The 16260-nt window shown below is 37.3% G+C and overlaps 1 protein-coding gene across 1 annotated transcript in view; it reads left to right on the top strand.

The window, feature by feature from the left end:
* TTC27 (tetratricopeptide repeat domain 27) overlaps positions 1 to 16040 on the top strand; it is a 118623-nt gene extending 102583 nt beyond the window's left edge. The window contains exons 16-20 of the mRNA XM_051615309.1: positions 2356 to 2521; positions 8622 to 8819; positions 12384 to 12495; positions 13081 to 13181; positions 15793 to 16040. Of these exons, the coding sequence (XP_051471269.1) occupies positions 2356 to 2521; positions 8622 to 8819; positions 12384 to 12495; positions 13081 to 13181; positions 15793 to 15915 (700 nt within the window). The 3' untranslated portion in view covers positions 15916 to 16040. The remainder of the gene's footprint in view (positions 1 to 2355; positions 2522 to 8621; positions 8820 to 12383; positions 12496 to 13080; positions 13182 to 15792) is intronic.
* The last annotated feature ends 220 nt before the right edge of the window (positions 16041 to 16260 follow it).

Below are 16260 nucleotides of genomic sequence, written 5' to 3'. Positions count from 1 at the left end.
AACAAAATAGGATTTTTTAAACCTTTCTCAGAATCTGAAAGCTAAAATCTGACAGCTAAAAGAGAAAAGTAAATTTACATCAAACGGTAAATTGATAAACATAAGAAGGAAATGTGGGAAGTAATATAATAAATTAATTCCAGAGACAGTTTGATATGCTAATGGAAGCAGGAGGGAGGAGAAAATGAACATTAGAATAACTACGTAAGACTAAAAAGTAATAGAAACCAAGAGCTTCTTTTAACGTTTTAGTAGTTCCTTTCGTCTTCAGCAGTGCCATGAGATGCCCAGTTTATTGTCATAGGCTGCATGTGAGATAGATTGCTCCTTCTTTTGAATCATAGAATCATAGAACTATTCAGGTTGGAAAACACCCTTGGGATCACCGAGTCCAACCGTCATCTCTCCACAGTTCTCCCCCAAACCGTATCCACCAACACCACATCCAAACGACCCTTAAACACATCCAGGGATGGTGACTCAACCACCTCCCTGGGCAGCTTATTCCAGTGTCTAACCACTCTTTCTGTGAAATAATTTTTCCTAATGTCTAAACCTCCTCTGTTGCAGCTTGAAGCCATTCCCTCTTGTTCTGTTGCTAATTACCTGTGAAAAGAGACCAGCACCAACCTCTCTACAATGACCTTTCAGGTAGTTGTAGAGACTGATGAGGTCTCCTTTAAGCCTCGTCTTCCTCAGACTAAACATTCCCAGCTCCTTCAAGTGTTCTTCATAAGATTTATTCACTAGGCCCTTCACCAGCTTCGCTGCCCTCCTCTTTACTCGCTCCAGCACCTCAAGATCTCTCTTGAATTGAGGTGCCCAAAACTGGACACAATACTCCAGGTGTGGCCTCACCAGTGCTGAGTACAGAGGGACAATCACCTCCCTGGTCCTGCTTGCCACACTATTTCTAATACCAGCCAGGATGCCATTGGCTTTCTTTGCCACCTGGGCACACGCTGGCTCATATTCAGCTGCTTGTCAATTAGAACCCCCAGGTCCTTTTCTGCCAGGCAGCCTTCCAACCACACTTCCCCAAGCCTGTAGCATTGCCTGGGGTTGTTGTGGCCCAAGTGCAGGACCTGGCACTTGGCCTTGTTGACATTAGCCCAATGATCCAATCTATCCAGGTCTCTCTGTAGAGCCTCCCTATCCTCATGCAGATCAACACTCTGCCTAGTTTGGTGTCATTTGCAAACTTACTGATGATACACTCTATGTCCTTCTCAAGATCATCAATAAAGATGTTAAACAGAAATGGTCCCAACACTGGGCCCTGAGGAATACCACTTGGGACTGGCCACCAGCTGGATTTGACTCCATTGACCACTATTCTCTGGGCCCAACTGTCCAGCCAGTGCTTCATCCAACAGATCATATGCTCATCCAGGACATGAGCAGCCAGTTTTTTAATGAGAGTTCTATGGGGAACCGTGTCAAATGCTTTTTGAAGGTCCAGATAGACAATATCCACAGCCCTTCCCTCGTCCAATAGTTGGGTCATCAGGTTATAAAAGGAGCTCAGGTTCATGAGACAAGGACCTGCCTTTCATAAACCCATGCTGACTGGGTCTGATCCCCTGGTTATCCACTATATGTCTTCTATATGTCCTTGAATAAAGTTCAAAAGGGTGTCAGATGCTCAGCGCTTATGCTTGTTTCATAAAAGTATCTTGAATCAAAGTAATACTTCTGCCTGTTCATCTACTACAAGGCCAAGAAGCTACTGGGTGATTAGTGTCACTTTATTGGTTTGATTTCATTACTGTTCATCTACTCTTGTGATTTAACATGCTAAATACATACATAACTTCTGGCCTATTTGATATTGTATCAAAAGCAGTAAATGGGCACATGTTTCTGAGCATTTTTCCCCCAGGAATCACATGGGTGAGGAGTATGTATATCGGAAATCTTAAAGTCAGTATTACATGCTGAGAGCTGAGTGTGGCCTGTATTTGCTGTGGAATAGCTATTTGATTATTTGTGTTGTCACTTATAGATCAAGACTGTGTGAGTTAGTTAAACCCACTCTCAAAACAGAGGATATCTGTAATAGTGCACTTCAGTATGATTTATTTTTTGGGGGGGTGAGAGGTGGTGAAAGTCTAAATTTGTATTTTTTAAGCCTGCTAGGAAAAAAAAAAGTGGCAGGAGGATTAAAAAAAGGAAAACCAAAATAAGATATTTAAGTTAATTGTTTGTTAATTATTATTATGAACACTAACTTTCACATTGCACTGTTTCTACACCTGGCTTTTTTTTTTTTTAATAAGCAGCTTTTTAGTTGATACGATGCCAACAGATTTTAATATATAATCCTCTTTTCTAATATTTTTTATTATTGATTAGAACCAAAGCATTTCGGACCCTCCAAGAAGCTCTCAAGTGCAACTATGAGCACTGGCAAATATGGGAGAACTATCTTCTCACCAGTACAGATGTTGGAGAGTTTTCAGAAGCAATTAAAGCTTATCACCGGCTCATGGACTTAAGAGAGAAGTACAAGGATACACAGGTAGGAAAGTTTTAATGTTAAGTCATCCTATATGTTAATTAATTTTTCTTCTGAGACAGAGAGAGAGTTCTGCTGATAACGGTATCAGTAATGATAGTATTCATACCAGTGAAGTTATGTAGGCAAGCTGTTTTAATTTTTTTTGAGATCCGGACTGTAAGACTACGCATTTAAAATAAAAATGGACAAAAAGGAAAACCTTTGCGTCCTGATTGCCTCAGACTTTGTGGAAGGACAAACAGGAGCCTGCCATTTTTTAAACCTATTCTTAAATGTAAAAAAAAAATATAACCCAATCTTTCCATATTGTTCTTCTGTGTCTTAGTATTAGAAATAATACAACTTACTTGGTTTAAAGAAAGGTAAGCTTTTCCCATGTGTTTGAAAATTCCACAAATGAGTATTTGAAAGTGAATTAGGTTTCACTGGAATGCATTACAGTCAGAACATTGATTTTTAATAATTGGAACAAAGGAAAATAAAGGAGGTATTTTGGTCATCCTTCACTGTAGTTCAGGTAACTTCTGTGTTTGTGAATGTGTGCTATGGACAAAATCCAGAGAATCTTACTTGAACAGGTTCAGCTGGCATGTTACCTTGCCTACAAACAGGTCCTGATCCAAGCAGGGCTCTGTACACTCAGTGAAAATAGCCAGGTCAATCTGAAAGGCAAGCCAAAGAATCCTGGAAGCAGAGAAGTGAAACGCCTCCAGAAGCCTTTGCAAAATTAATGGATCTGGATGAAAAGCTTATGAGCTCTTAGGGAGTTTGTGTGTAGTACCGGGGTAAGAGGATTCGGTTGCTGCTGATCATTGACCCCAGGACTACGTTTTTGTAACTCATAAAATGATTAAAAGTAGCTTTCTTGGATCTTGAGAGTTTGAGTCTCATGTTGAGAAGAGAAAACAGATAGGATTAATTACGCTTAAATTTGTTCATGAGGGGTGGGAATGTTAAATTTTTTTTCAGATTACTTTTTAAGAACAAATTGTACATGAGTACAGTGCTTACTGGTTTAAAGCCAGCTACGCACAGGGTAGCATTCTGTATGAACAAAATCCTTTGGGTTTGATATGAGTGAACATTAAAAGGTCTCAAACTCTCTTTGCAGTAAAAGGGTCTTATATATGGTAAAGCCCAGTGTGTTTGGCAGCTACAGTATTGTGGTATCGGTGGGACCTGTGTGTTTATTCATGGCACATCTTGTAGATGGTTGGCCTTTCTTTAATAATTTCTTTAATCAAGTGTTACTTTAAATAACGCTTCTAGGGTTGATCTACTATTTTGGTATTATTTTAGTCAGATTGACAGCTAACTGGGAATATAACTTTCTTCATGTATTTGTCCATTTTAGATATTTTCAAACTATATAGATTTGTGTGTTTTATCAACTTTTATATAGGGTATTTTATTAAAATATTGGGCTATTGCTTGCACTAAATTTCTACTGTTGTGTAACTTTTTTCTTCCTATTCTCCTACAACTATTATTATTTTTACAGAAGTATAGATATGCTGTGTATCATAATTTTTTTTTTGCATCCTGACTTTAACTTTGCCTTCCTAGCACTGTGAAGTGCTAGGTTTCATCATAACTTCTAATACAGTCTGCTCAATCAGAAAGATTTTACTAGTTGGCCAAGAAAAACCTCAGAACCTGATTCAAAAATTTCAGAAAGGCTTTAATCAATAATCTTGCAAAGAAGATAAGAGTATTCTCATAGCAAAACAAACAAACAAACAAAAGCACAGAAAACTGAAGCCTTTTGCTGAGATTGTTTACAAAGCTCATAATTAATTTCTGAGCATCTCCCATTTCCAGCTGGCCTGTTTTAAATAGGGATGTTCTATAATCCTCTTGTGCAATTGTATTTTAAAAAAGTAAAATCATGGAACATGAGTAAGTGGAAGCATACACCTTTGTTTCCATGCAGCACAGTATGATTTTCTTTCAGGTTATATTTAGTATTTGTAGTTGTTGAAGATTTTAATTGATAGATTTCTAAGCTATATGACATAGTGGCAAGAAAGAAAAATAAATATGCATGGGACTGGAAGAAAGAAGTAATTTATTCCAGTTCTTTGTGAAAACTGAAAGCAAATCACCAATAAATTCTAGCATAATCATCGTTACATACCCCTTGTGAGACTGAATGCATCAAGTAAGAGGGCACAATTAAACTTAGAATTTGAAATTGGTTTGTGTAATTATATAAGATATTTTTATTTTATTTCAACACAGTATGAAGTCATATTAGTAAATCACTGATGTCTTCAAGTAACAGGCATTCATATCTTCATCTGTGATTTGTGTTAGGCCATTGCTGGCTTTCTGTGCCAGATTTCTGAGTACAGAATGCAGCCTTGGGAAATCTTGCTGTTCATGTTATTCAACTACTTCATTCTTGTGGCAAAGGTTCTTAGATCTAGATATGATGAGGCTTGAAGATATGTACATACAGATTCTGCAGACAGAATTGAAATAGGAAAGGATGAAGGGTTCTTTATAAATGAGTAATAATGCAATACAAGATTACAGCAAAGGACATACTTTCAAAAGTCTTAGTTTCCTAGTATTCCCCTTAAATGTTACACACGTTTTCTTACCTTCTTTCCTTCCTAGTTCTTAAAATTTTTCAAATCTCACTATTCCTTTTAATGTTCATGAACCTACTGAGAAATACACCTTGAAAGCCTTTCATATGTAGATGATACGTAATACACAATAAAGGCTTGCTCAGTTGTCTCTAGTTTCAGCTAGTAGATCAGTCACTATAAAAGACCCAAGGAGAAAAAAACCTTACATATTGTAATAATCCATTTAACCTCTGAATTACTAGTTTGAAGTGGTAAATACATCTGAAAGATTTCTGCAACTGCTCGTCATACTACTTTGCACCACTTGCATGCTTGTGGAGGCAAGCAATATTTTTTACTTGGAAACTTGCAGTTCTGTGAGTAACAAAGTTCTTTTGTGGGTGGAAAAGCTGCATATGCTACATTGCTTCCAGAAACCAGATCTTTGTCAAAGAATATGAATTCAGTAGTATGGACAAATGGTTCCTCTCTGCACTTCTGTGTTCTTGAGAATCTAGCAAAGTTTTTCTGTTACCCTTTCCATCAAAAATCGTACTCATATCAGTGGTTTGTATTTCCAGACTATTTCTAATAAAAGGCTGCAAGAGCATGTTCCAAGGGAATTTTGAGGAGCTAGGGTAGGAATTAATAATTTCACTAAGGACAATTGTCTTCATTATAAAGGCATAAGGAGAGCTCATAGACTGCAGATTTGTTATTTTGGATCTGGTATCTGAGGCTTCTCTTCTTACTTAATCACTGTCAAGTTTGATTAGTATTAGTGGAGCTTCTAAAAATTGTGTGACCAAGTGAATTTTTATATTAAAGGAGCTCTTTGGAGAACAATTGTGGAATAAGACTAACTGATAGATACACAGAATATAAAATTATTGAGTAAATTATTTGTAAAGTTTTGTTCCATGGTGGTTTTTGTTCAGTTTTTAGTAAACACGCCTTATTCACCAAAGCAAAGAAGGAGGAGGAATGCAGATGTTGTGATATCATACAAAACACAAACGCTCTGCACAGTGGACATGTGGAGCCCAATTCATTAAGAGAGACATTTAATAAAAATAATTAAAAAAAAAAATAATCTACTGCTTGTGTGGGATCCTGAGTAACAGAGCATTGCTTTAGTAGTTTAGTATGTAAGGCAGTTTAAAATCTCTCAAAGATACAAATTCAAAGGTAACACTTCAGACAAATGTCTAAAATTGAAAGTTCTGTTACAGTGCTAGTACTTTTTTATTATTAGAAGAATTCACTTGCAGTATTTAACAACTGGGCACAGCCAAATAGCACTAATGATTCATTGCTGTTTAATGAACCTTTTAATTCAGGCCTTCACACTAGTTTTATTTTAACTGCTGTAGTGCTAAAATTTACACAATGAATTAGGATTAAGGGATTATATTATTATGGTGAAAGCGTAAGCGAAGTCTGAATTCTGTGGGAATATGGATAATTTTTCAGTTGCTAAATTCTACCAACTGAGGAAACTTTTTAATGTGCAAACAAAATACCATTGACTTTAAAACTCTTGTTAGCTATTGACTTTTCAAACTTTGAGTAACAATTTTGTTAAAGTGAGAAACTGATGGAGAAGTTATACATGTATATGTAAATCCTCAGGGTCAGTTCTAGTTCTTTTTTAAAAGAGAACATAATTTAATCTCCCCTCTTACATCTCTTTTATGTTTTTTTTATTACAGTGCTGTAGTTGGAAATATCAATATTTGCTGGTGTTTTTCTAGCAAATTGTTATAGAAGATCTGATTCATTTAATGTTGAGTTATAGAACTTTAGATTCCAAATCATGAATATGAATTTCAGAACTTTTGAACTATTAATAGTTTATCATATTTTCTATTATCTTAAGTTTATCTGAGCTTTTTAACAAACAAGAAAGGAAAGAACATATAATTTTATAAGGGCTATAGTGTTATGGGTTGGGGGGGAGAAGGAGAGAGAAGCTGTTTAGCCAATGTTCAGATGCTACTATGATTTCATATTGTTTCTGAAAAGATACCAGGGAGATGATTTGTGGGTTGTTTTCTTTTTCACTTTTTCTGTTACATAGATTTATTTCATAACATCATCAGCCATGAGGATTTATTTGTGTTGTTTTGCTGAAGATTTCCTATAGCGATAGAACTCTAATTAATTATTTGGATGCATGTTAATTGAGTCATTCTATAGAAGAAAAGGGTTTTTTAGGAAAAACAAATGCTAAACTTCATCTGTTTTTATTAAGTGTAATATACTTTGATACTGTCATAATTTTTGCATTACTTTCTGCCAGTAATTTTTGCCAGTACTTTCTGCATATTGGTTTGTGAGGATGCACCCCATATCCTACTTTTACTAGAATAGTGGTATATTTGTGTGGTTTGGGGCTATACACAGATCATCTTTGACATTTGTTTCATTGCTGTCTGATATAATATTCCTATTAGTGTGATTTCATTATAAGTATTACTATAGCATGGACAAAAAAGTTGGAGTGTTGCAGTTGCCAAATGATAGCCTCACAAGTTAGGACATGTCAGAATGCAGGTGTTTGTATGCCCTTTACCAGCCTGAAGGCAAGCCTTATGAGACTTCCATTCTGATTTTATCTTTATTTCTTCCCCATTCTCCATGTCTCATACATTACACAGAACACGTAGTTCTCTTGTAATAAGCCACAGCTTTTCTGGGTTTTATTTTCTAATTCACAATATGATCCAATCTCTTAATCTACATTTGCTGTTTCTCATTTTATTGAGAAGGAACTGAGGCACAGTGAAACTCTTCTAATTTTCAGTGTCCAGTTTGGGACACAAAGACTCCTGTTTTTTTCAGGGACACTTAGTATTATTTGCATGTATTTCATACATGCAAAGCCCAGCTCCCCTTATGTTCCCCAGCAGCTGCCTGTGTTTAGCATTTTTGCAGGTCAGATCCCACATTCTCAAGCCAGTGACTCAGAAAGTATGGCCATTAAATGAGTCCTTGTAAAAGGTTTGCTTGAACTGACTTGACTAGTAATTCACCAGAAGTGCATTAAACAGAGTTTCCCAAAGGGGCATTCTATTGGCTTCTAGTTTCCATCTCATCCATTATGCATCTTTCAGTTTCTACTGGTAGTTAGACAGGGGTCCTGTAAACAACTGTCTCCTCCATTACTTGAATTAATCTGGTTCAGCCTGTTTACCAATCTTTTAATAACTGTGTTACAAGGTAGAAATATCTTAATTTCCTATCCCCTTCTTTTTCACACTAGTCTATTCTAGTAACCCAAATTTCTGTCTTAGCTCTTTGGCCTCTTTATCTTCGCCAACCATAGAATCCTACAGATGAGATTTAAATTAGATGAATTGCTCCCCTAATAATGTATTTCTTAGTAAATTCTGTACTTGTCATATGACACTGTATTTGTACTTTACCTAGTTGTTACAAGAGGCCAATTATTACAGATATCATTATATATACTGATGTTGATTTGAGTTGAAATAAAAATTCTTTCCTGTTGCTTTTTGAAGGTGCTGGCTATTCTGGTCAGAGCGGTGGTGGATGGTATGGCAGACCGTGCTGGGGAGGTAGCAAGTGGATTGAAGGGGAAATTGCAAGAGCTCTTTGGCAGAGTGACTTCACAAGTGACAAACGATAGGGAGATCTGGAGACTTTATGCCCGACTTTATGGAAATGGACAGAATGATAGCAGTGAAGATATTGAAAAGGTAAATGTGTTGGAGCTATGCATTTTTATGGCTACACACTTCTGGTACAAACTGTCCTCTAGCAAACTATAATGGCTACAGTAAGACATGCTCTTGTTCCAGATGTGTTTTGCTTTAGTGTTTCTACAAGCTTATTTGCTGCATCATGTTCCTACAGCACACATATTTATTATCTAACAGGAGAAAGACGTTTTACATAATTTTTGTGTGGATTTTAAAAAAATAAATCTCATTTATCAGTGTTTCATTTCAAAACATTCTATCATAGCATATGTGCATTGTCTTGGTTTTGTATTCTGAAACTTTTCTTGCCTGCAATCTAATGTCTGTAATCTAATGGTGGTGTGGTTTTGTTGTGGGTTTTTTTAATGTTGTTTGTTGGTTTTTTTAAATTGGAATCTTTGCTTCTGAAGACGAGATATTTGAGCGTCTGGAAAAAAGTGGATCCTACCTGCACAATCCAGTGCCATCATAAGCCATCTTCTATATTCTTCTTTACATTCACTAAGAGAAGTGCATTTAAGATAGTCTATACCACAGTTCAAGCTCTCAGTGTAAAAGTGTTTTGTCCTTACTTAGCTTAAAATTGAATTAAATCATGCTATTCAATTCTTAATCTGTTGAACCATTGGTACCTCTTTACCTGTATCTCGTTTTGCTACATTAACTACCATGTCTTGTTCCTATCACTTTCCAGGTAATCGAGTTGATTGCATTTCCAAAATAATCACTCTATGCTGCTAGAAGTGTTTACTTTGTTGTATGCTGGAGTGTGCTTTGCATTTGGTATTAAACTTCCAAAATCCAAATAGCCTTGCACACTCCAAAAATACTAATGGGTTATCAGTCTTCACTGAAGCCGAAAAGACACAAGTTCAGCATTCAGTATGTGTTTCCTAACGGGCGTATGCCTTTGGCCTGGGCAAAAATGCCAGTCTCTAGAGGACTGCTTGTCTCGTTATATCAACCATATTAGGAATATGGATGGGCCTACAGATTGTGTGCTTCTTCTAATTATCTGGGCCTTGCTCATTGTCACCTTCTTCATGCTGTGCCCTGTGAAATGCCTTGTTTAGTTGTTGCCTGTGTCCATTATACCTTCAATTCTTCCCTAGTTTTCTTCCCTAGTTTTCTTTACAGCTGAACTATAAAAGAGGTTTGGCCTATTTACAATTCTGAAACACAGACATGGCAATATCCTGTAATATATCCTCAAATTCTTACTCAGACATGGAAAGTAGCAGAGTCCCTGTTCATACTATAAATGTAATGGTTTCAGAATCTGGTTATATCACAGTGTTTTTCACTAGCCCAGTTAAAAATATGGTTTCAATTTGTTGAGTAGGCAGGACCTTGTGTTTCCTAATCAGCGTGGGTATGGAACATGTTTACAGTCTAGCTTGCCCTGCAAAGTGGAATGATGTTTACGAATACTTAAGGCATGCTTACATGTGTATCCAAGTATCATGGTATGATGGTATCATAGATAGAGATAATGAAAAGGCAAAACTGCCTGCAGCCACAGTTTATATTAATTACAGGGTAAAATTAATTTACAATACATTAAGTAATCACTGCTAGCTTTTCTGATATAATATTGTAGTGATAGGTCAAGGGGGAATGGTTTTAAACTAGAAGATGCTACATTTAGGTTAGACATAAGGGAGAAATTATTTAGTGTGAGCATGATGAGACACTTGCCCAGATTACCCAGAGTTGTGGATGCCCCATCCCTGGAAATGTCCAGGGCCAGGCTTGATGGGGCTTTGAGCAACCTGATCTAGTGGGAGGTGTCCCTGCCCATGGCAGGAAGTTGGACTTAAATGATCTTTAAGGTCCCTTCCAGCCCAAATAATTTTATGATTCTATGATCATAGGACAAAAAAGGTGGGAACACACCTATCATAGCATCATGCATCTCCTTTACAAATGTAGGGTTTGACCATTATTCCATAATCATAGAACGTGCTACCTTAATACCTTATTTAGTGCAGATTTAAGAAGTAATTTTGTTCCTGTCATGCATTTGAAAGAACAACATTGTATGTCTGGTTATTTTAAAGGGTGGATTGGTTGTTTTTTTTTCCTTTCTGCTCTGATGCCACGAATTACTTGAGTCTACAGCTACAATTCACAGGAGTGCCTTATAAATCAAATTAAAGTCAGATAGGGTTTACAAGTGAGACATGTAAAACTATGGAAGGGTTGTGTTTGTTTTTTTTCTTTAGCTTAGAATATATTTACTCTTATTATTTAATGTATCTGACCTGCCACCTCATTCAGTGCTTCATTCTTTCATACATTGAATGCAATCCAGTCCATCCCTTTCCCACTGAGCAATCTTTCCTACCTTTAAGCTTCTTGCTGATCCATACCCAGACTATGAAACTCTTTGATTCCTTGAACTTTGCCCAGCTCATAGCTGTTTCCTTCCAGAATAAATCCAGGTTCCAGAAGTGCAAGCAAACAGCCCACGAGACTTTGAATGCTTTCCCCTCCCTGACATCTGTCAGCAAAAACCCCCTAATTTGCTGCTCTGACTCAGACACGTGCAGACTGAGATCAGACTGCCGTAAAAACTGTTGTTCCTTCTCTTAGAAGTTCTTGCTTCTGCTGGCCAGAGCTATTACCAATTATAACCTAGGTTGTTAGGAAAAAAAATAATTTGCTCTGGTTTGACTTAATAGGCTTTTACTGCAATTTACAGCAGCATGAGCAGTTCAATCACCTGTGCCATTGTGATTAGAACCCTGGTGGGAGAGAGAAGGTAGAAGCTTCTGGGGTAACAACCCCCAGATTTAATCTGCATTTGTTCAGCAGTCAGAAGGCTTTATGGCACTCATGTGCTTGCGCTGCCCTGAAAGTTTATTATTACTTTATATGATTGTATTTGAAAACATACTTGAAGAGTCATCATTGAACCTTCAAGCCATGTAACTTCTGGCATGTATTTGTTTCATATTTCCGATGCTGTAGAAAGTAAACAAATTCAAAAGCAAAAATTAATTTCTTCTGCTTAAAATTTTTATTTTCTTTCTTAATGGGACCCTCATTCATGCTGTTTACTTTTATTTTTCCTGTTCACACTGAGAACCAGAGCAGCATGGCAGTTAATAGCTGCATCTGTAAAATACATTATTTGCCATGAATACATATACAAAAAGAAAGCTTTGATGTATACAGCTATAAATTTTTAGGTTAAAAAAATTGCTGTTCAAAGTGTAAGTACAAGTATTTTTCCAATTTTCATGTGCATTTAATTATGATGACTGGGCAAATATGGGTCACGTCCATCAGTCTAGACAGATTTTTAAAAGATAAGAATTGCACATGTTGCTTTGTATGCCTCTCATACTTGAGATGCAATATTGGTGAAGAACATCTGTGTTACAGCTGGTGCTTAATATTGCAGAGAAGGACACTACTCCAACTTGCAGGAAATCAAGCATAGTAAGGATACATGAATATTGTGGATTGAGTGTTAATTTAATGTGTTAATTGTTAATTTAAATTAGTCTCCTACTTAGTTTTCTCACATATTGATAATTTTTTTCCTCCTTGTAGTTACTGCAGTGTCTCACTAAGGCACATAAATGTGAAATTCAATCAAGTGATTGGGAGAAAGATGTTTCTTCTTTTAAGGAAGTGGTGAAAGGAGCCATAGAGATTGCACACGGTATGTTCTATTTAAAAATAACTTTCATTATGCATTAAGAGTGAAGCAAATATTTATTAAGTTTAGTAAAAAAATAATATTATACTGTACCCATTATATTTATTCCTACTATTGGGAGTCTTCTAACAGAGAGCATCATCCTGATAGTGCATGCTAAAAAATACTTGGCAGCAATTGTGTTGGGTGAGTCAGTAAACATATGACTGGTAAACATGGAATCAGATAATTTCATGGTCCAGCAATTTCATAATGCAAGTGAAAAAATACACCTATAGTTTATCTCAGTCCTCAGATCATCACGACTCTGCCAGTCAGGAGATGGACAAAACTTAGACTTGATAAGACTATTCACTATGCTGTGACACTTCTGTTTAAGGAGGATACATATACTTGTTGAGTTTAGCTATCTTTGTCACAAAAAATCAGTTGATGATCTTTTTCTTTGTGTTTATTTTTGAGGATATTACATTTAAAAATTGTCTATGAAATGTATTAATTAAATGTAGTTGTTTAAATATTGCTGATACAGAGGTCATGCTTTCTTTGTTTTTTCTGGGGTCCTTCTCATCTGTATTTGGATTCTAGTGGCTATAAAATGCAGCAAGAACAAAACTCATCATCAGGAAGCTTTGCAGATACTTTCTTCAGCTCGGCTCAACTTACGTGGCTTGTCATCCAAAGCAAAGGTAGGAGTGTTTGAAAGGCAGGAATTTTTGTTTGAAAGCTAGGAATCTTTGTTCTATTGCCAGATACCATTTCTCTGTTTTGAGTCATTTATAGATCAAATAATACCCACCTGTCCCAGTGTATCATTAGATGAATATTCACCTCCAAGCTGTTACAGATTGCAATTTTAAGTAGATCTCTTTTTCCCTTCTTCCTGCTTTTTTGACTAAAATAAACCTACTACTCTAAAATGTCAATGCTGTCTCTTAGACTAAGATAGAAAAAAAAGCCACAAGGTGTATGATTTGTTGTGATTCACAAAATGGTTTAAAAAAAAAAAAAAGGTGTGTAGACTAAGTACAACTGTAGCGAAAGCAAAACAACTTGGCATAAATTATATAAATACAAGTACTGCAAGATCATGTGGTATCTGAAAGATTAAGATTAGGTAAATCTAATAAATTGTATTCTTAATTTCTGAAGGCACTAATGAAATTAACATCTCTATTATTGGCAGATAATGGTGGCTCTTGAGTTCTATGACACTTCTGAGAAACCTGACATGTTACAGATACAACTATTGGTGTGACCTCACTGTTTCCACATACATTCCAAGAATTACATCTTATTTTTAATTTGAAGTCGTATTGAATTTCCAAAGTGTTGTGGTTTAAAATCTTAGTCACCTTCTGTAAGATCCTATGCACAAACAGTTTAGTACTGTTTATGCCTGTCCATGCTTGACTGTAGCATCTCCTTTTGCTGTCTTGTGAGTCAATATTAGTGCGGGATTTTTTTTTCTCTTTTAAGAGAGAAAAGCACTTTAAAAAATGGACTAAGAGCAGACTCAGTACCCAAGATTTCAGAAGGAATAAAGGAACTGTGAAAGTAACTTTTAAAAACTTTCCAAAATTTAATAGTCAGGACATGTAACTGGAACTAATAAGTAGGATTTGTACAGGTGAAATAATGTCGATTCTCAGACTTCTTGCCTTCCTTGGCATCTCCATCTCTGGCATGTGAGCTCCTGTATTGCACTGGACTTAAAATTTGCCCAGACTCTGCTGAAGCTTGTAGCACGAATATGTGTTGTTAATGGGCTCCTTTCTGTAGAGAGCCTTCTGGGCAGACGCATACTCTGGCAAATAGCATAGTGGGCTCCCTTCTGCTCCTTACCCCCATGCATCATTCAGATCTGACAGGTGAGGTCTCTAAAAATAAGAAAGGTCATGGAGCTGTATCGTAAATGAATGAAATGTGTGTACTGTTGTGGGGCAACATGGAGCACAAAGCCCAAAGAATGATGGTGTGTGAAACTTCCCCGGGCTGCATCTAGTTGAATAGATCTCTTTAGCTGTGTGAAAAAAAAATAATGAAGAAATAATTATATCATCCTGATTTATTTAGCTGCCTTAGCCAGAAAGAACCAAACTCTTCTGTCACATTCCCAGTGTGAGGTTTTCAGGCTGAGAGTCAAGAAACATTTCTGTACTTGTAGCAGGAACATGTTCCTATTTTTATGTGAGATGTTCCTTTGTTCAGTGACAGCACTGTTATTGGGCACATTGAAGACCTTAGTTCAGGCCTTTTAAGTACATTTTTGTATATATATGTATCTATATTGTCCCATTATGTTTTGATGATATAATGATGTACAGCTATACTCCAGAACAATTTTTGTTTTCTTGGTTTGTTTTTGTCTCTAAATGTAGGCTCTTTGTTTGTGTCAGATGAAGTGTGAATCACTCTCCCTTTACATAATAAAGTGGAAACATGTCTGGGACTACCACCACCATATTTCTGTGGAGTGGTACCTCACACAGCCCCCGTATCCCTTGAGGCAAGTGACAGGTCCTGGCCTTGCAACAGCAACATGTTCTGGTGCAGCATGCATAAAGCTCCAGTCAGCCTTGCGTATCTCAAGGCTTTAGACAAGTCATTTTGCATTCCTCTCCCTTGGTTTCCCTTTAAATATGTTAAGATGATGATTGCTCATAAGTCAGCTGCTTTGGTTTTTTTCATGATGTCTTAGTGTCTTTAAGAACAAACTATTTTTGTTACTCTGCAGTGTTTTCTCTGGTTTAACTTAATTACACACAGATAAATGTATCTACCCACACGTGTCTTGACATCAAATATTAAAAGATGCTTATTTAGAGTTTTGGAGAAAATGTCACAACAGAACATGCACTGGGAAAAATGGCCCTTAGCATTCACAATTACTGATTTATCAGCAGGAGGGCTTGTAAGCTGCAGTGGCAGCACGTGAGATGCTCTTCTAATTTGAGTTTCATGGTAAAGCCCTTCACTTTCGATGGGATCAGGAGTCAGCATAGGCCATTGAGTCAGAGCAGAAACCCAGTATCCACAGGAGGATTCGCCCCTTTGGCAAAGTGTCAGGTGAATCATATGTAGATCATGTGTCTATATGTGTGTGTGTATACATATCTTAACAAAATATAGGTGAACCTTCTGTTTCTTAGCCACAAAATGAACTTTTTAAAGAGAGAGATAAGTACCAAAAATTACAGATGGCCGGATAGTGGTGATGAGCTTTCTGTATTCCAGCTCTATGCTGGAACAGAAGCTCTATGTGTATTGTAAAATAATCCGTTTCTTTTTGTCGTGCAGCAACTTTTCGTAGACGTAGCAAGTAACGAGGTTCAGGGCGCGGTAGCTGGCGAGGTGGCCGCTATGGACGAGATGATCGCGGAGCTGCAGGCGCTGAGCAACCAGCTGCGGGACCAGCGCTGACCCCCGCGGGGTTTCGGGGCAGGAAGAAGGCAAGAATGCTGTCATTCTTCTGCCACCGCTTTCGCTGATGAAATGGTAACGACTCTAACGCGACAACACGCTCAATAAACGTGTTTTCCTCTGCAGCGCTGTTCTTGTGTTCGGCTTTCTTCAGAGTTCAGGATGCGTTTTAAGATTGCTACCTGCTCGGTCTGTCTTACGCAGTCGCGTGTTTGGGTTCCTCAGGCCCAGCCTTCCTGGGACGGAGCTGTCTGCGCTTCGAAGGCGATGCCCGGGGACGAGCTCTGCCCGGCCGCAGCGCTGCCCCACCTGGGGCGGCCGCGGGGAGCGGGAGCCGGGCCCTGC

Source organism: Apus apus, chromosome 3, assembly GCF_020740795.1.
Source record: "Apus apus isolate bApuApu2 chromosome 3, bApuApu2.pri.cur, whole genome shotgun sequence".
Taxonomy (NCBI): domain Eukaryota; kingdom Metazoa; phylum Chordata; class Aves; order Apodiformes; family Apodidae; genus Apus; species Apus apus.
This window is presented reverse-complemented; position numbering and strand designations above follow the sequence as displayed.